General features: G+C 44.5%; 1 protein-coding gene across 1 annotated transcript in view; it reads right to left on the bottom strand.

Moving 5' to 3' along the window:
• asph (aspartate beta-hydroxylase) overlaps positions 1-13,863 on the bottom strand; it is a 35,067-nt gene extending 21,204 nt beyond the window's left edge. Inside the window, exons 1-4 of the mRNA XM_072441950.1 lie at positions 13,683-13,863; positions 9,619-9,780; positions 8,716-8,760; positions 6,946-7,014 (exon numbers count right to left, since the gene is read on the bottom strand). Of these exons, the coding sequence (XP_072298051.1) occupies positions 6,946-7,014; positions 8,716-8,760; positions 9,619-9,780; positions 13,683-13,755 (349 nt within the window). The 5' untranslated portion in view covers positions 13,756-13,863. The remainder of the gene's footprint in view (positions 1-6,945; positions 7,015-8,715; positions 8,761-9,618; positions 9,781-13,682) is intronic.
• Between the last annotated feature and the right edge of the window lie 8,388 nt (positions 13,864-22,251).

Genomic DNA, 22,251 nt, shown 5'->3' with positions numbered 1-22,251 from the left:
TTCCTCTGTTCACTGCACTCAGCGCCGTGCATCAGTGTTTCCTCTGTTCACTGCACTCAGCGCCGTGCATCAGTGTTTCCTCTGTTCACTGCACTCAGCGCCGTGCATCAGTGTTTCCTCTGTTCACTGCACTCAGCGCCGTGCATCAGTGTTTCCTCTGTTCACTGCACTCAGCGCCGTGCATCAGTGTTTCCTCTGTTCACTGCACTCAGCGCCGTGCATCAGTGTTTCCTCTGTTCACTGCACTCAGCGCCGTGCATCAGTGTTTCCTCTGTTCACTGCACTCAGCGCCGTGCATCAGTGTTTCCTCTGTTCACTGCACTCAGCGCCGTGCATCGTACCTTTCTTAGCTCCTGTTTGGGCCTCACCTCCGGGTTGGTCATCTGACACAAGACAGACACACTTAAACATGATCAAATGGTTCACATGCACAAGTCACACATGTCTAAACCGAGGTCAGGCACCTCCCAAAGAACCAACAAGACGCTAAAGCTACTGACACGCTGCAGCCAGTAGAGTGCGCAGCTGTGTAGGCTTAACAGAACGCCTGCCTCTGATTGGTTGGTACAGTTGCATGTGTTTTCAGTGGGAGAGTTAGCGTTAGCCTCCAAACACCACAAACTATGGCAAACCCAAGCCCCGGGGGACAAGATGGCGTGTGCTCATTGGCGCCAAAAAAGTCTTTCTCCCACATTACTTCCTGGTTATGGGGCTAGCTCTGGGCCTTTTCCCATGATGCTTTGCGCACACACTGACAGCAGTTTACTATACACTGGTCACCGTGGCATCAAAAATGTAATCTTGAAGATTTTAGAAACAGCAAAAGAATGAAATTGCTTCGATATTTCATTTTTAGACTAAAAAGAATTGAGCACCGGCGGTAAATGAACTCTTTGAGTGGTCTGGGCCGTGCGGCTGCAGCACAGCGGAGCGGCCACTACAGAGGGGGCGTGCCTTATCCAGGTAATAGAGTACATCCATGGGAAAAGCAGGGCAGTTTTGACCTCTCGACCACATGTGAGTAACAGCCCAGAGATAGAAAACGTTAGAGTGCAGCACATACATGAGCATGCACACCAACAACCATGGAAACATCTCATACATCTAATGTTGGGCTGGACAATAAAACCTCATAAATGTAGTGGGCCAAAACAGTCTTGTTTTATTTCATCAGGGGCCACCAATCCCACAAACATTCACTCACTGTCCACTGCTCCATTCCCTTAGGGCCTTAGGCGGGTTCACACTGGACAGGGGCCAGCTCATCACAAGAGTCACACAAACATTAGTACATTTTAGATAATGCAGTGGGACGTTGGATATTGACTATTATTATTAATAATAATAATAGTTGCCAAATGTAACAAACATATAAACAACAACTGTTTGTCTGTCTCATGATTATTTTGTTGCCTCATTCAAATGAATGCGCTGGAGGTTTACAGCAGGACCAGAATGAGTGTGCGACTGTGTGGACGTGTAAAGGACTGTGTGGACATGTGTGGACATGTGTGGACATGTGTGGACATGTGTGGACATGTGTGGACATGTAAAGGACTGTGTGGACATGTGTGCGACTGTGTGGACATGTGTAGACATGTAAAGGACTGTGTAACTGGATAATACAACTGTATTTTGTCAGACATGACATGATGATCATGTCATGATCACATGATGATCACATGAGGATCACATGAGGATCACATGAGGATCACATGATGATCATCACGTGATGATCATGACATGATCACATGAGGATGATCACATGAGGATGATCACATGATGATCATCACGTGATGATCATGACGTGATGATCATGACATGATCACATGAGGATGATCACATGATGAGACATGATCATCATGTGATCATCCTCATGTGATCATCCTCATGTGATCATCACATGAGGATGATCATGACATGATCATGTCATGATCATGTCATGATCATCACATGATGATCATGACATGATCATCACATGATGATCATCATGTCATGATCATGTCATGATCATCACATGATGATCATGACATGATCATCACATGATGATCATGATCATCACATAATGATCATGTCATGATCATCACATGATGATCATGACATGATCATGACATGATGATCACATGATGATGATCATGACATGATCATGACATGATCATCACATGATGATCATCATGTGATGATGATCACGTGATGATGATCACGTGATGATGATCACGTGATGATGATCACGTGATGATCACATGTTTCCTAAAAACACAGATAAACTGTTGACTCCATTTAATAAATCAATAAATCATTCAAAGCCTTAGTTTAGACTTTGAGATAATAATGCAGGTGATGCCACAGGGCCATGTTACAGGTCTGATCTGTGGAGAGGCGACCTTGCTTACAGTAAGAATGCAGAGTTTTGGGATATGTTGGCACGGTGGCAGAGCAGTTAGTGCTGTGGCTCCTCCCACAGAGACATGCATGTCCGTGGCTCCTCCCACAGAGACATGCATGTCCGTGGCTCCTCCCACAGAGACATGCATGTCCGTGGCTCCTCCCACAGAGACATGCATGTCCGTGGCTCCTCCCACAGAGACATGCATGTCCGTGGCTCCTCCCACAGAGACATGCATGTCCGTGGCTCCTCCCACAGAGACATGCATGTCCGTGGCTCCTCCCACAGAGACATGCATGTCCGTGGCTCCTCCCACAGAGACATGCATGTCCGTGGCTCCTCCCACAGAGACATGCATGTCCGTGGCTCCTCCCACAGAGACATGCATGTCCGTGGCTCCTCCCACAGAGACATGCATGTCCGTGGCTCCTCCCACAGAGACATGCATGTCCGTGGCTCCTCCCACAGGGACATGCATGTCCGTGGCTCCTCCCACAGGGACATGCATGTCCGTGGCTCCTCCCACAGGGACATGCATGTCCGTGGCTCCTCCCACAGGGACATGCATGTCCGTGGCTCCTCCCACAGGGACATGCATGTCCGTGGCTCCTCCCACAGGGACATGCATGTCCGTGGCTCCTCCCACAGAGACATGCATGTCCGTGGCTCCTCCCACAGGGACATGCATGTCCGTGGCTCCTCCCACAGGGACATGCATGTCCGTGGCTCCTCCCACAGAGACATGCATGTCCGTGGCTCCTCCCACAGAGACATGCATGTCCGTGGCTCCTCCCACAGGGACATGCATGTCCGTGGCTCCTCCCACAGGGACATGCATGTCCGTGGCTCCTCCCACAGAGACATGCATGTCCGTGGCTCCTCCCACAGAGACATGCATGTCTGTGGCTCCTCCCACAGGGACATGCATGTCTGTGGCTCCTCCCACAGGGACATGCATGTCTGTGGCTCCTCCCACAGGGACATGCATGTCTGTGGCTCCTCCCACAGAGACATGCATGTCTGTGGCTCCTCCCACAGAGACATGCATGTCTGTGGCTCCTCCCACAGAGACATGCATGTCTGTGGCTCCTCCCACAGGGACATGTGTGAGAGATGTGTTAAGTGTCTGAAGGGCACAGAACGTGAGAGCGCTCGTTTCTGTTGCACCTGCTGCTCCTGTCCTGCACATGTAATCTCCATGTACATATACTGTGTAATCTCCATGTACATATACTGTGTAATCTCCATGTACATATACTGTGTAATCTCCATGTACATATACTGTGTAATCTCCATGTACATATACTGTACAAACACATGAAGGACAAATACTGCGGCTCTATCGGAGCTCAAAGGTGAAGGAGAAACATTGGGGCAGATGGAAAAAGGGGAAACAGGTTTCTCAAGTCCACGTGTGGTTTAGTCCAGTCGTGTTTCCACAGGTGGTTTAGTCCAGTCGTGTTTCCACAGGTGGTTTAGTCCAGTCGTGTTTCCACGTGTGGTTTAGTCCAGTCGTGTTTCCACAGGTGGTTTAGTCCAGTCGTGTTTCCACAGGTGGTTTAGTCCAGTCGTGTTTCCACGTGTGGTTTAGTCCAGTCGTGTTTCCACAGGTGGTTTAGTCCAGTCGTGTTTCCACAGGTGGTTTAGTCCAGTCGTGTTTCCACGTGTGGTTTAGTCCAGTCGTGTTTCCACAGGTGGTTTAGTCCAGTCGTGTTTCCACGTGCAGCAGGTTCTAGAAGGAACCGGCTCAGGTCCAGGACCAGGACAAAAGAGAGAGAAATATCAAGAACAGAAGTAAAATCATTGTCAATCATTTTAAATATATACAAATAATAAAAGTTTAATAAAAAAAATAAGTACAAACAGAAAAAAAATAAAAATAAATTCATAAAAATATAATTAAAATGCAGATAAATTGCTGTCCGTTTCCAAAAGCCTGTGTGGCACAAAGATGTAATCCAAACATACATCCAAAGGTTCCTGAGTTTCCTCTTCAGTCACGTCAAGTTCTTCAAGTGGATTCTTCATAGTAAAAGCTTAAAAAAGACGTATAATAAAATAATTCAAAACGTCATCAAAATAGGACATTATTAGCCATAGAAAAGTTCAAAAGTGAGTCAAGTTTTGAGTCATTTTTGGGTCTTTGGGGCTAGAAACTGAAATCAATGAAAGGCCTTATACGATGCATTCTACAGGCTTTAGCGTTGTAGAGTAACCATCTTATTAAATGTACAACACTTTTGAGTTTGGAGTCCTTGTGCAAAGAATCTAGCTGCCAGCGCTAAAGTTGTTCGTTAAGTACTTAAAAGGCGACTCTAAAAACACAGAGGAGCTTCGTGGATTACCACTGATGACGTTATTGTTCATCCAAGGCAAAACAAAAAGTAGTTCCTTTCACTTGTGGCTATTGGTTTTGTAATCCGACTATGACCACCTTCTGCCCCCGTTTCCCATCTGGCCTCGCTCTCCCCGCGTGCTCCGCCTCTTCATCCTCGTCGTCTTCCAGCAGATCCACCACCCTCCTGGATGCCTGCGCCAGCCCCTCGTCCTCCTCCTCGTCCTCCACAGTGTCCGGGGGGCTTATGAGTCCATACAGGAAGGTGAAGAAAGCGTTCAACCAATCCGAGCTCTCCGCCTCCACCTCTTCTAACCAATCCAGAGCCGGGGACTGGCCAGACGAAGCGCTGGCCAGGCCTACGCAGACGACAGGTGTGTGGGGCGGGTGGAGAGATGGAGGGGGCTCAAAGCAAAGGGATGAGAGGAAATGAAGGACAAGATGAAGAGAGGAGGAGGAGGAGGAGGAGGAGGAGGAGGGAGGGAAGAGAAGAGTAAGTGGAGGTTTTAGAGGAGTTTAGACTTCAGAGGCCGAAAGGACGACTACAACTAATATTGTCACTATTTACACTTTAACTAAAGTGACACAGGCTGATGGGGTCAGCCACACCACTGTGTGTGGAGTACACAGGAGTACACAGGAGTACACCTGCAGGCTTATCTGGCTAGCTGCTAGATATAAAGGTACTTTTATCTTGGAAAGTTGGTCCAAACCTTAGATCTGTGTCTTTATCTGCCTTAGGGCAGATGAAATGTAGCTATTGTGCTAAATTCAGCACATTTGTGCTGAAACTGCTGCTGACACATGGATTAATACGCCCTGTGCTCAGGCCACACACACACACACACACACACACACACACACACACACACACACACACACACACACACACACACACACACACACACACACACACACACACACACACACACACACACACACACACACACACACACACACACACACACACACACACACACACACACACACACACACACACACACACACACACACACACACACACACACACACACACACACACACACACACACACACACACACACACACACACACACACACACACACACACACACACACACACACACACACACACACACACACACACACACACACACACACACACACACACACACACACACACACACACACACACACACACACACACACACACACACACACACACACACACACACACACACACACACACACACACACACACACACACACACACACACACACACACACACACACACACACACACACTTGAGAATCCATCTCATTTGGCTCCCACTGACGCCTTTGCAGTCTGCACCAGCGGTAAATGGGCCAATCACATGGCATTTAGGGAGCCTATCACAGAGCAGCATTGTGGTTTGGGCGGAGTCATGGCGGCGCAGACGGCCGTCCTTCACACTGGTGCACACAAGGGGAGGAGAAAGAGGGCGGAGCTTTTCTCAACTCTGGATTCAACACTGTTTACATGTTATTTCTGTTTCGCTTCGACCAATCAGAGTGAAGTAGAGTGAAGAGCGCCTCGTGAAGAACACACGTGGGTCTGAGCGCCCTGTACGAATGCTCATAGAACCTGAGATTATAAAGAATGTAAAAGAAGACAAATGGTGTAAGGCTAAAACTAATCACAACTAACGTCATCGACCGATGGTCATCTGCACTGGACACGCCCACGTGCTGTGCTTCTCTGACCAGGACAAAGCAGCTGCATCTGGGACAAACTCATGATCTTTCACCATCTAAACCAATAATCTTAACTGAAAGAATAATCAGACAGAGAAAATAGATAGTCACAGGCCATACGTTTAAAATGTACTTCTTTTAGTTCATCGAGGTGGCAGTTACTACAGTACATGTACAGTTACTACAGTACATGTACAGTTACTACAGTACATGTACAGTTACTACAGTACATGTACAGTTACTACAGTACATGTACAGTTACTACAGTACATGTACAGTTACTACAGTACATGTACGTGGAACACAGTAACGAGCTCTGAGCGCGATGGAACCGGAACCTTCTGGAGAAGGGTGTGTGTGTGCGTGTGCGTGTGCGTGTGTTTCCCTGGTGCTTGTGTTTGGTGTCAGAGTTTGGATTGGTTGTCAGTCATGCAGAAGAAACCCACACATGGTCCGGAGTTAGAATCACACGGTGCATTCACAGTAAATCAGGCTGGATCAGACTTGCCTAGAAGGATTTTGGCATCTTCCACGTCAAAGTCGCCGTCTCCGTCTGTGTCGTAGGCCACCAGTTTACCTAAGAACCATGATTGATATTTGATTCCAACACGTTACAAATTAAACTGAAAGATCACATGTTTGTTTGTTTGTTTGTTTGTTTGTTTGTTTGTTTGTTTGTTTGCATGCATGCATGCAGTCATTCAGCACTGACAAAGGAAATGCCCAAGCTTCATGTAGGACAAGAAATGCACTTTTTATGGGATTGTCAGGAAGTGTTAGTATTTACAGGGATTATCTTTACAATCATGTCCACAGAAGCTCCACACATTTCCTTTCAGAAAACACAAACTTATGAGAGCGACAGAAATGAATCGTATGGATTATTTGTAATGGAACATACAGAATTATTAAGTTTGAGAAAAAATTTATCATCTACTACATCCCATGTTGTTACAGTGCGTCTCACGATCACGGAGAGTGCCCCCTATTGACAACTACAGGGAGTGAAAGAGTTTGAAATGAAAGATGAGGAGCATTTTGAACATGAACAACAGGCAGATGTCCTGAAGTGACCACACACCACCAGAGCGAGTCCAGAGAGTGGACAAGATCCACAAACAGGATTATAGAAACAAGAATGAATCAAAACAACTACAAAACCCCTAAAAACTACTACAAAACCCCAGGAAGTGTGTAGGTCATACAGCAGTCTACAGCGTGTGCTCCACATGAATGAGCTCAGGCATGAATCACACAGCTCCAGAGAGTTTGTGAGAAACACGGGTCCATTATGCATGATTCAGGTTCACTACTCGTCAAATGTGTTTGTTTTAACAGTCAAGAGGCCGTTTGCAAAGAAGAGCAGCCAAATGTCACTCATCATTATGTTTTTATCATTTTTGAATGACTTTGTGTACGAATGATTCTTTACAAATGAACTTGCCTTTAGTGTGCACTTTCTGGAGTGACACCTAATGACATCAGAATGTGAGCGAAGGAATCTAGAGGAGGAGGACTCTAGAGAAGGAGGATTTGAGAAGGGGGACTCTAGAGGAGGGGGACTCTAGAGGAGGGGGACTCTAGAGGAGGGGGACTCTAGAGGAGGAGGACTCTAGAGGAGGAGGATTTGAGAAGGGGGACTCTAGAGAAAGAGGATTCTAGAGGAGGTGGACTCCAGAGGAGGTGGACTCCAGAGGAGGGGGATTCTAGAGGAGGGGGACTCTAGAGGAGGGGGACTCTAGAGAAGGAGGATTCTAGAGGAGGTGGACTCCAGAGGAGGGGGATTCTAGAGGAGGAGGATTTGAGAAGGGGGACTCTAGAGGAGGGGGACTCTAGAGGAGGAGGACTCTAGAGGAGGAGGATTTGAGAAGGGGGACTCTAGAGAAGGAGGATTCTAGAGGAGGTGGACTCTAGAGGAGGAGGATTTGAGAAGGAGGATTCTAGAGGAGGTGGACTCCAGAGGAGGGGGATTCTAGAGGAGGGGGACTCTAGAGGAGGGGGACTCCAGAGGAGGGGGATTCTAGAGGAGGTGGACTCCAGAGGAGGGGGACTCTAGAGAAGGAGGATTCTAGAGGAGGTGGACTCCAGAGGAGGGGGACTCTAGAGGAGGAGCAGTGTGAATCTGAAGGATTACTCAAACACAAGTGTGGGGAGGTTTTTGATGATACTGCCAAATCTCAAAACGTGAATTCAGCATAAAATAGGACCTTAAGGACCCTGTGCCCATGAGCAAAGCATTTCCCTCTAGAGTGAGTCAGTGTGAGGAGTGTAGGTTTACCTTGCAAGGCCTCAGACAGGTTAATCTGAATGCCTTTAGCCTTGTCTGCATGCAGAAAAATACGAAGAATTACAAGATCAACCAAAGACAATTCATACTTTAAAATCATAAACAGATATTTAGAGTACATTTGAGTCTCGTGCAGAGTGATTAGAACATGCTTCAGACGTGTTTAGCGTGGTGTGATACAGCCAGAGGCTGTGGAGAGCTTTGCATCTACTTTGCATGTGGTCAGTGAGCGGCCGATGCTGCTAAAGCTAACGAGCTCCGCTCAGAGCACGGAGAGTTCAAGTTTGCATCAAATGGAAATTTGTAGATTGTTTGGACAGATGTTAATGATTTGAAATAAGGGCAGGTCACATGACATGCCTGTGTGAATCAAAGTGAACAAAACAACCTTTCAATCATTCTAACCAATAATAATCATATCATAATATTCAAAATGAACATACATACATACATACATACACATATATATATATATATATATATATATACACATATATATATATATATACATATATATACACATATATATATATACATATATATATATATATATATACATATATATATATATATATATATATATATATATATATATATATATATATATATATATATATATATATATATATATATATATATATATATATATATATATATATATATATATATATATATATATATATATATATATATATATATATATATATATATTACACTTTGAAGTAGACTGAAGACAATTCAGAGAATAACTCGTGTCTTTGTTTTCATGTAAAAGAGCAAAGTGGCAGAACCTGTGGAGCCTTAAGTACATCAGACGGATGTGGGTGTGGTCATGTGCAGTCATTAGAGCTTATGAACCAGTGTAGCATGTAGCATGTTAGCGCTCAGACTCACCGAGGACCCCCTGATAGTCCACCAGATCGAAGTAGACCACAGCCACCGAGGTCCAGACCCCGAGCAGAGCCAGCACGATAAAAAAGGTGAAGAAGCTCCCGCCCCCAGAGCCAGACTCCACTTTCTTTCCATTCTTATTGGCCATCATTGGTTTGGTGCCATCTGTAAAACACGCACAAAACTATGAGTATATTTCTTAATCTAGACATAGCAGTGATGGAATTGGAGGATGGTTTGGACGTGTTAATCACATTTTAAACTATTTACAAAGGCACGAGCTGGTCTTCTGATCCGATGGTCGGGTCAGGGCCTTGACGGGAGACGAGCGCTATATAAATGTGACCATTTAAGAAATGTGACTATCATATAAGCGTTTTCAGAGCGCAGTTTCACTGTAATGCTAACAGACATTAGCATGCTAACAGCACTGCTTGTTGGAGGAGAAATGCATGTACACACATCTGCACACTTTCATTAGAGGTGTGCAGTAAATAGCCGAGATATTGTGACAAAAATAATGCTAGTTTTTATTATAATGTAATAAATAATATAAACTATATGCTTATGCATGTTGTGGTTAATATCAGAGTCCATTGGCAATACATGAAACTTAAAGACATTTAAAACTCGTTTGTGCTTGTAAAAGTGAAATCAGAAATGTGGTCAAAGTCCAAGGGGGTGGATTATTTAAAAAGCAAATATTGTGAATAACTAAATAACTAATTTACAAAGTATATGATGATGAATGAATGATTTAAGTTGGAGTCTTTCCTTTGGAGGGCAGTGATAAAGCCAAGACGTGACAAACAAGGGGGAGCTATTCTGGTCCAGTCTATTTCCACACGACGTGAAGAACAGGAGGAGGAGGAGGAGCAGGAGGAGGAGGAGCAGGAGGAGCAGAAGGAGGAGCAGGAGGACAAGAGGAGAAGGACAGAGGAGATCACATTTCTCTGGCTTAAAGGAGCAGCGTGAACCTGCCAGGAGCAGCGTGAACCTGCCAGGAGCAGCGTGAACCTGCCAGGAGCAGCGTGAACCTGCCAGGAGCAGCGTGAACCTGCCAGGAGCAGTTGGCTGTCAGTAGCACAACATTAGCTGCTTGGTCGTCATTGGTGAATGCATTTACAACATTTACTGGAGTTTGTATTCATAAATCAAATGAGCATCTTAATATCTCCATTGGTTTCCTTTAACTGAACATGTGATCTATGTCTTCAACACGCTTCAGCGTTACTTTTATATTCATTTACTGGCTATAAACATAAAACCTCTACAAATAGTAAAACTATTACTACTTCTCCCACACTTTGAACCCAGCGGCCATTACAAAGGTGCGTCTAATGGCCACTGGGGGGCGCTCTAGCAGGAAGCACAAGCGCTTGACACTGTAGAAGATGTTGGTCGACACATTGTGTTTTCTATAGTTTAAGCTTCAAAATGCTGTGTGGTTTATTACATACGACTCATATTCACAGAAATGACTTTAATGAGGAAGTGAATCTAGACGAGGCAGAAAACAAAGACGGAGCGCGAGCATGATGCGACATACGGTCTGCAGTTTAGAACCTGCTGCATTGAAATGACACTTTCTTGCCCCGCCCTGACTCACGAGCTAAAAGACGACATGTGCATCGCTACATGGAGCAGATTTCTGTGTCAATATCTCCTGTTACGACGGCTCCTGCGGTTTATGGTCAGGTGTGGCCTGTGTTTGGACAAGTTCTATTTTCTTCGTACATTTCCTGAGCGCGGCTTTTCTTCAGGAGCTGTACAGCCCTGTATGCTAATAGTTTACCATTTTGTATTCAGTGTGTGTATGGCCCACACACTTGTAAGTGTTTGTGCCAGTGAACACTCTCGAACATCGTTCTTGTAGCACTAAGTTAGTCAAAGTAGCATCAGCATCTCAGTCTCTCACTTGTGCCAGTTTGACATGTTAACTGTTCAAATAAAACAGCATCATGTCCATTCTATAGAAAATACTTTGCATCTGCTGGTAGGAGTGGCCAACAAGCCAAAACATTTATCTTGGGTTAATTAACCCTTTGTGATTTCTCCTTTATCATGATTCATGTAAAGTATTATTATTAAAGTCATCTGCCTTTTAAAGTCCACTCTTCAACAATTGGTGAAATCCACCTGTCACTCACTCGGGGCATTGCTTAGGCTGGCCAATAGGAAGTGTTGGTGGGAAAAGCTGTTTTAGCTCAATCATAGAGCAGCATCAAGAGAAAATCTGTCAATCACGATATGAAGGTTTCACCAAAACAGCAATAGAACTCGTCAAAGGAACGAGTCCATCTCTGAGCAGAAGAAAAGCGGCTGCAGAAAATTGTAAAAGACTCTTCTAAAAGGATTGGACTCAAATCATCCTTTGTCCTGAGGGCTGTTACCCTCCTCAAACTGCCCCGACACAGGACCACCTGACTCTCTCCTGGTCCTGACCTGTCAGTGTGCTTGAACTGCCTTTATGGATGAAGAAAGTCATTTGATCGGCCTAATCATTTGAACCATTTGCTAATCAATTTACTGGCTAATAATGTAAAGTGGCCACAGAATTACGCCGGTGGCACTACAGCTATTTACATTTATCTTAACGTTACCATTGGAAGTGTTTTTGGTGGACTATAATGTGTGTCTGGAGGTGAATGTGCAGCGTACGCACCCGTCCAGCCTCTGCTCAGCCTGTTTAGAGCCGTCATGACTTGAGTGATTGGAATGAAACTGGTGTGGCTCTTAGTTTCTAACAATGACAGACACAAAGACTTTGAAGGCGGACGTAAAGTGAGAGCATCTGGGCTTGGACAGTGCTTTTATAATTCTGCAATGGTGTTTAAGGCAGGTAAAAGAGCTGTTTGTGAGGCTCATCGGCCATCGGAGCTTTTCCCAGAACTTCAGAGGAACCAGTTTCTCTCGACATGTGTGTGACAGACACAACTGCATCAGCATGAGCAAGTCCGACACCAAAAATCACATGTGTACAAGGCGTGTCTCCTCTAGACGTTTGCAGTAGATTGAATATCGCTAATATGTTGAGAATATTGTATCATACTTTGCAAAAAGAGCTTGTTAATTGGAAAACACATATGCTTTAAACATACAAATAAGGGTATAAAGTTATATTTCTGCACCAACATCATATTCTTGTCTCATTTTCAGCCCAGGTCAATGTCTACAGCCCAGAATACACTGCACAAGAGAAAACCTTTACTCCAATTAGGCTGGAACTATTTTGGAAAACGATCGAATAGAGATTTTTCGGACAAACATTGCAATTGCCATTAGATGTGCAAAACATTTTAATTGTAGGATTCAATTTATTGTCCGCATTTAAAAACGTGCATTAACATTTGACTGAAGTATGATAGAAGTATGGGTGTTTCAGAACATGTTTGTAGAGGTTTAGGTTTAGACATGATAGTTGGTTGTCTAAAGGAAATGATGTTACTAAAATAATTCCAGTTTATTTTTTATTTTTCCAAATATTCTTCCCCTTCAGTGGATAAACAGCAGTGATGTCACGACACGTCAGACACTGTTCTTCTCAAATTTGGCCATTTTGGTGATATTTATAATGTCACTTCCTGTTTTTTTCCAGGAAGTTTCCAGCAAATATGACATAGGTGGAGGTAATTCTACAACTGTTTCTTAGCAACCAGAACGTAAACAAGAGTAAAAATCTATTTAAATAACACAATATTTATGACGAGTACAAATATTTACACATATTAAATGATAGTTTAAATTGTCATAAAAATGTGTAAGTTGTAATTTTTTTTATGGAATGGCACTTTTTGATGACATCACAGAGGCTCAGCTCCACTTCCTGTCATTTTCAACTGCAATTTGATGTAAAACTATGATCATTATTTAGCACAAGGACAATCTCACCAAACATGGTCATAAAGATAAAAACCTTCCTGGACTTGACCAGACGCAGTTTAAACGTGGACCATCATGAGACCAAAACCCTCTCCTTCTGGGCCCGTCTCTTCTCGTACACGTCCCCTCTTCACAGTGACCTCTGCTGTGCCCTTGCTCGTCCCCTGGTCTCTCCCTCCTCTCACCTTGCACCTCCTCTATCCCCACTGTTTCCGTGGTGACGACCGGAGCCTCGCCTGTAGCCACCGGGTCCTCCATCTCCTCCAGAACTTGGCCAATCTTCTCAGCGCTCCCGGACGGGCGACTCACTCCTCTGCCGACAACATGGGTCTGAGGCGGGCGAGCCTTTGTCTGCTCCTGATATGGCCGTGGTTATTTATAGGTCAGTGCACCATCTGACCCTGACGCCGGCTCAAAAGACGTCTCTGACAAAGACTCAACGCTCCAGGGGACATGACACTCTTGTAGTGAGGTGCATGCCCTAGTTTGGATTACAATTACATTTAAAAGGAGAAATGATTAGGGCCAAGAAAACACCAAAGAGGAACCCCCCGCCCCCCCACAGAAATATGATTTCAGGATGTTTTATCGTGCCTCACCAGGATTACTGGTCTTTACGCACCAATCTTTTAGAGGTTAAAGCACAGTATGCAACAATCCACCCTCAAAACCTACAGTATCAAAAACGCAAAATGACACACTGTCCCCCCGGCGACTGCGTCTGGTCCCCCTGGAACTGGAATTCAAACAAGACCGAGACTAAGGTGTGCACACGAGCGTGACACGGCAGCTCCAGTTCCACCGAAAAGCAACAATTCTAAAATATCATTTACAGAATTCTCCAAATGCTTTATTGGAACGTGTCATCAGTATCAGCCTTGGATTGATCTGTGTCGGGTCGAAAGGGAACGAGGCGTCGTCAATAAAAACATGATTTGAACGCTTTGTCTGGTCTAGATTTGAACACGACTTCTTCTCTTGATATGATTAAATACAGTTGGTTCAGCCTCGCTCTCAGCATTAGCTTATATAACTTGCAAAGGGAGAATTGTGTCAGATGTTTGCCCTGAAGCTCTCATCTCATCGATCTTCACATAGTTCTGTCAAACTCTCGCACACTTCACACATTTGAGACATTTACCACATTAGAATACAGCTTTTCATTGTCAAAGTTAAAAGATCATTTCAAGCGTTGTCATTCTGTAGCTCGTGTTATTGCTGATAGATAGATAAAACAACATCTATTCAGCACGTCTTTTATTACTGCGGCTCTATTCAAAGTTATTATTATTATTGGAATAAGCGGAACGAGAAATTCAAGTTTGCACATCATGCCATCGCTGCTCCACCTTAACATTATTAGATGAGTAATTGTGAGGCAAAGGCACTAGAAATGTCAACCTTTTCCATTTAAATATAGATTAACTTAAAATTACATTACGACATTATTCAATTCCAATTATTCTTACACAGTTAAATGTGTCCATGGTTAAGTTACAAACCAGTAATGACAAAAGCTAAGCTAAATGGATATAATAAAATGACAAAAAATGATATTGTCATTATTTGGTATTGAACTGATTGATTTCAGGCAATACAAAAATAAATTGAATTGATAAATATTTGTTTGCCCATCAGAAAGCACAAAAGCTGCTTATGCTGGCTAAACAGACGCAAAACATGCTACATGCTACATGCTAACTCCAGGTTTAGCATCAACTCCCCTGGCAATTACTGACAGCGTTTTGAAATGGTGCTAATATTATCATTACAATGCTAATTCAATGTAAAAATAGCCAGCCCTGCCTAACTCTTACCTCTAACATTAAATTAATGGGCAGTTTATAAATAGCAGGGTTGTGCAAAAATAAATTCAACCCGGGTATTAAAACACTAAAACTAGCATCAAAACTGCCCCCAAAAAAGTCTAGATGGATCCAGGAGGTTTGTCTTTAGCAGGAGAAGCATAAGACCACAGGGTTGGTGAATATTATAGAAACTACTCAAATCAATCAAGAAACAAACAATAACTATTTGTAATGGAAGCGGAAGCTAAAATAGTCACAATGTTCTGTAGTGATAAAATGCACTTGAGTGAATCCAGTACACGCTGTAACTGTGGCTGTCCTCTTCTGTAGCTGCGCCTTCAAAATAAAAGACTTGGAATGCAAATTATAGGCTTGAAAAGTGGACTACGCTTTATTTTGACCACATTATAATGGAAGTTGATGGAGCTCGCCCTACATCCTGTGCACCACGCCTCCCTCAACATGACACGTGGAGACTTCTACCACTTCATCACCGCGACTGCGACTACGACTGCGACTGCAACTGCAACTGCGACTGCGACTGCGACTGCAACTGCGACTGCGACTGCGACTGCAACTGCGACTGCAACTGCGACTGCAACTGTGACTGCAACTGCGACTGCAACTGTGACTGCAACTGCGACTGCAACTGCGACTGCAACTGCAACTGCGACTGCAACTGCGACTGCAACTGCGACTGCAACTGCGACTGCAACTGTGACTGCAACTGTGACTGCAACTGTGACTGCAACTGCGACTGCAACTGTGACTGCAACTGCGACTGCAACTGCGACTGCAACTGCGACTGCAACTGCGACTGCAACTGCGACTGCAACTGCGACTGCAACTGTGACTGCAACTGCGACTGCAACTGCGACTGCAACTGCGACTGCAACTGCGACTGCAACTGCGACTGCAACTGCGACTGCAACTGCGACTGCAACTGTGACTGCAACTGCGACTGCAACTGCGACTGCAACTGTGACTGCAACTGCGACTGCAACTGTGACTGCAACTGTGACTGCGACTGTGACTGCAACTGCAACTGCGACTGTGACTGCAACTGCTTAAAATCCTTGAAAGCTGCTGGCGCACGTGGCTGGTAAAAGCACATTCACGATGGGAGAGTTCACATTTCAAACACATCCAGGAGCAGAAGTCTTTGAGAACGATTGAAATGAAAACCAACTAATACAAGAATGACATGGATTTCAGTCTAAACTTCAATGTTTTCAGCTCGTTATCAAATCCATTCATTTCATCTTGGAGCAGTAATGGAGCAGAACTTTCTGTAGTAAATACACTTCTGTTAGGTTTGGGCACTTTTCCTCCCTTTTGGTTATAATAATATTTTGTCTGTTCAGTTTTGTCTAATGATCTGTTTAGTTTTTTTATTAGATTGGCTCCCGGCCGCGAGTGCGCGCCCTGGAGCCTTTAAATGGAGACCGGTCATAACAACTTCATCAAGAAAACGTGATCAATTTCAGTCAGAGGCAGGACTTTAGCACCTTTTCAGTCATTAGCACATTATGCTAATGACTGAAAATGACCATGTTTTTACTCAAGTTTGACAAAGAGATTCAGATTTGAAGCTCGTTTTGTTTGGCTGAGTTGTAGCTTGCTATAAGTGGAGAAAAAAAGAAGCCTCTGAGTCTGGTGTGACCCGTGCCCTGCCGTACCCGTGCCCTGCCGTACCCGTGCCCTGCCGTACCCGTGCCCTGCCGTACCCGTGCCCTGCCGTACCCGTGCCCTGCCGTGCCGTACCCGTGCCCTGCCGTACCCGTGCCCTGCCGTACCCGTGCCCTGCCGTACCCGTGCCCTGCCGTACCCGTGCCCTGCCGTGCCGTACCCGTGCCCGGCCGTACCCGTATCCTGCCGTACCCGTATCCTGCCGTACCCGTATCCTGCCGTGCCGTACCCGTGCCGTTAGCCGTGTCCATGCTGATGAGCCGATTCTCACTCCTCTCCGAGCGCAGGCAAAAGGAATGATCCTGGTAGTATGCGCTCGCCGAGTACACACTGTTCACTCCTCTGTCTTATGTAACAGAGAGTGTGTGTGTGTGTGCGCATGTGCGGTGTGTGTGCAGGTGTGTGTGTGTTTGTGCATGTGCGGTGTGTGTGCAGGTGTGTGTGTGTTTGTGCATGTGCGGTGTGTGTGCAGGTGTGTGTGTTTGTGCATGTGCGGTGTGTGTGCAGGTGTGTGTGTGTTTGTGCATGTGCGGTGTGTGTGCAGGTGTGTGTGTTTGTGCATGTGCGGTGTGTGTGCAGGTGTGTGTGTTTGTGCATGTGCGGTGTGTGTGCAGGTGTGTGTGTTTGTGCATGTGCGGTGTGTGTGCAGGTGTGTGTGTGTTGGGTTTGAGAAGAGGAGGAAGAGGGGGAAAGAAAGGTCTGGCCCTGGGGGTTTCTGAGAGAGAAGGAGAACGAGGGGAGGAGGAGGAGGAGGGAGCAAAAAGACTATGATTTGTCAGTTTATGTTTGAATTTCCATCTGACTCTCTATAGTGCTGTTATGGATATTAAAGGTGCCATAACATGCTTTTTTTCATGTTTGGTAGTCTATCCTAAGTGTATAATTGATCATAATAAGGGTTGTGCAACACCCTTAACATAATAGTTAAGAAATATCACCCAGACCTTGGACCCCCTCACCAACCCGGAAATGCAAACGGCTTGGTTTGATATTCGCCCCCACCCTTGTGAAGAGCCATCTGGCTCCCCCGCCCAACCCGTGGCGTAGTCTCAGAGCGTGTGTGTGCCCCGCCCACCCGTGACGTAGTGTGTGCCCCACAGCTGTAAGCTCCGCGGTGCGCCGCTCCGCACGAGTGAGTGAGAAAGAGTCTACTTTGAGACTAAATAAATCTGGTGTTTATTCTACAGCGTGCGCAGAACAGATATATCTAGAGATCTCTATCTATCTATCTATCTATCTATCTATCTATCTAGGGGGCGGGAGGCGGGAGGGGGGATGGTAGCTCGTGCTTGCCCTTATGACGCGGTCTTGCACCCACCGCCCGTCAGTTTGGAGATTCGCAGAAAGGAGATAGTCTGTAATAAAGCTAAACACTGCGGGAATCAATCAAAAAACACTCTGGACATATATGAAGCACAAATAGCAATGTAAGAAGGTTAAAAGCTCTGAAAAGTTGATTTTGCATGTTATGGGACCTTTAATATGATCGAGCTCCACTATGATGAGGGCTTTATGATCTGCATCGTGACATCTGATCAATCCTAACACGCAGCAAGTCAAGGCTAGAGTCCTGTAGACGTTTGGTTAGTGGACTCATGACTTAACTTAAAGGGTCTGTACTCCGTGTTTTTCATGTGTTTTGCCCCAGTACACACACATGTACACACACACGTACACACACACGTACACACACACGTACACACACACGTACACACACACGTACACACACACGTATACACACACGTACACACACACGTACACACACACGTACACACACACGTACACACACACGTACACACACACGTACACACACATGTACACACACGTACACACACGTACACACACAAGTACACACACAAGTACACACACAAGTACACACACAAAGGCAGCTCTCAGGGTGAAGATGGGGCAGTTATAAATCATTTTATTCTATGCATAACAGGAAGCGCACCGTTCGCATGCGTGAAAAGCCCGTCTGAACTCATGACAGTGAAACATTAGGATTGTCATACATTTGCACCACTGCAAACACTTTCTAATTAACTAATTGTGTTTTTCACATTGTAAGATCGGAATCACGTACAGCGCCGCCAATAGTTTTGAGTTTGTTGTTTTGATTTTTGTCTTACTGTTTTAAAAAGTACTATTTAGCAATAAAAATAAGGTAAAATATAGCCGCAAGCGGCGATGACCAACCCTCGCCAAGCCGCTGCCACGCCTTCTCCCCTTTGCCTTACACATAAGGGAAAAAGTTTGCTACTACGCCACATGAAGTCTGTGACTCTTAGAATAAAAATTTGGATAACTTTTGATGGTCCATCGGAGGAGGCGTTAGTGAGTGTTTGGAAACGGACGAGCGATTCGCGCTCGATTTCGTGCGCACGGCAGCCGTGCTTCTTACGTCTTACAGAACTAATAGGCCTCTCGCCAGCTTGTGGCGCTCGGGCCTAATAAGTTTAATAACCAATAATAAGTTTAGAATCTACAGCGATGAAGTGCATATGGCAGAGTCATTCTTAAGCAGTGATTATATTATCAGACTAAACAGTTTGAGACATTTATAATTGTACTTCCGGGTTTGACATGGGGAGCAAATATGACAGAGGTAAAGGAAATCCCATTACTGTTACCTAGCAACCAGACTGTAAGCAAGAGACAAAATCCATATAAAAGATACAACAAAAACCTGTTAAGAACTGTATTTTGTTGAATGATGTGTCAGTTGTGTGTAAATTGTCTCTGTATTTTCAATGATACGTCGCACATTGATGACATCACAGAGGGATTCTGTTGAGTTCAGCACTGTTCTTGTCATTCTAAACTTCTATTTTTCAAAATGTCAATCTACAACTTCACAGGAGTAATTATCTACCACAGGTTCTATCCCACTAAACTAAGTCCTAATTAGAAAAACAGGAGAATGTTCAAATGACCCTTCAGTCCTCCACTGCAGCACATCTGACCTCTGACCCCAAGCCAGGTATGAGACCGACCTGGAGGAGGAGGCGGAGCAACAGGAAACACATGTTCCACAGACTCAGACCTTCTGTCACTTTCATCTGTGGAAACCTGGAGCAACTGACGCCAAACAACAAAGCAATGCAAATATACACACTACAAACACACACACTACACTACAAACACTACAAACACACACTACAACACTACAAACACTACAACACACACACTACAACACACACGCTACACTACAACACACACGCTACACTACAAACACTACAACACACACACTACACTACAACACACACACTACACTACAAACACTACAACACACACACTACACTACAAACACTACAACACACACACTACACTACAAACACTACAACACACACACTACACTACAAACACTACAACACACACACTACACTACAAACACTACAACACACACGCTACACTACAAACACTACAACACACACACTACACTACAAACGCAACAACACACACACTACAAACACTACAACACACACACTACATACACTACAACACACACTTCAACACACACTACACTACAAACACTACAACACACACTACAACACACACTACACTACAACACACTACACTACACTTCAACACACTACACTACACTTCAACACACACTACACTACAACACACACTACACTACAACACACACTACACTACAACACACACTACACTACAACACACTACACTACACTTCAACACACACTACACTACAACACACACACTACACTACAACACACACTACACTACAACACACTACAACACACTACACTACACTTCAACACACACTACACTACAACACACACTACACTACAACACACACTACACTACAACACACTACACTACACTTCAACACACTACACTACAAACACAACAACACACACTACAAACACTACAACACACACTTCAACACACACTACACTACAACACACACACTACAAACACTACAACACACACTTCAACACACACTACACTTCAACACACACTACACTTCAACACACACTACACTACACTACAACACACACACACTACAACACACACACACTACAACACACACACACTACAACACACACACACACACTACACTACACTACAAACACACACACACTACAACACACACACTACACTACAACACACACACTACACTACAACACACACACTACATCACAAACACACACTACACTACAACACACACACTACACTACAACACACACTACACTACAAACACACACACACTACAACACACACACTACACTACAACACACACACTACACTACAACACACACACTACATCACAAACACACACTACACTACAACACACACACTACACTACACTACAACACACACACTACATTACAACACACACTACAACACACACACACACTACACTACAACACACACACTACACTACAACACACACACTACATCACAAACACACACTACACTACAACACACACACTACACTACAACACACACTACATTACAACACACACTACACTACAAACACATTACACTACAACACACACTACATTACAACACACACACTACATTACAACACACACACTACACTACAACACACACACGCTACACTACAACACACACACGCTACACTACAACACACACACGCTACACTACAACACACACACTACACTACAACACACACACTACATTACAACACACACTACACTACAAACACATTACACTACAACACACACACTACATTACAACACACACTACACTACAAACACATTACACTACAACACACACACTACACTACAACACACACACTACACTACAACACACACACGCTACACTACAACACACACTACACTATAGTGTGTGTTTTTAATGAGCCGTGAATAAAAGTCATTGTAAAGTCAAAGTCTCTCTCCCCGTCTGTGTTTCTCTCTCTCTCTCTCTTTGTATCTCCATTGCTAACGGTTAGCCTTGAATTGCTAACGGTTAGCCTTGAATTGCTAACGGTTAGCCTTGAATTGCTAACGGTTAGCCTTGAATTGCTAACGGTTAGCCTTGAATTGCTAACGGTTTCACACGACCCTGGCAGACACACATTTGTCTGTGGATCTGATGTGATCATGTCACAAACAGAGAGTACATTAGTATTTTAATGATGTGTTTGTATGCACAGAACAAGATCTTCTGAAGTAGTTTATAACTCTACAAACATGTTCAGAAATGTGTGGGATTCTTGAATTAGATTTCAGTCAACAACAAATCACTTTTTTAAGCCTGATGTCTT

Source organism: Eucyclogobius newberryi, unplaced genomic scaffold, assembly GCF_026437365.1.
Source record: "Eucyclogobius newberryi isolate DKJ021-1_F unplaced genomic scaffold, fEucNew1.0.hap1 SCAF_12, whole genome shotgun sequence".
Classification (NCBI taxonomy): Eukaryota; Metazoa; Chordata; class Actinopteri; order Gobiiformes; family Gobiidae; genus Eucyclogobius; species Eucyclogobius newberryi.
The sequence above is the reverse complement of the archived record's forward strand: the minus strand, read 5'-3'. Positions and strand labels throughout refer to the sequence as shown.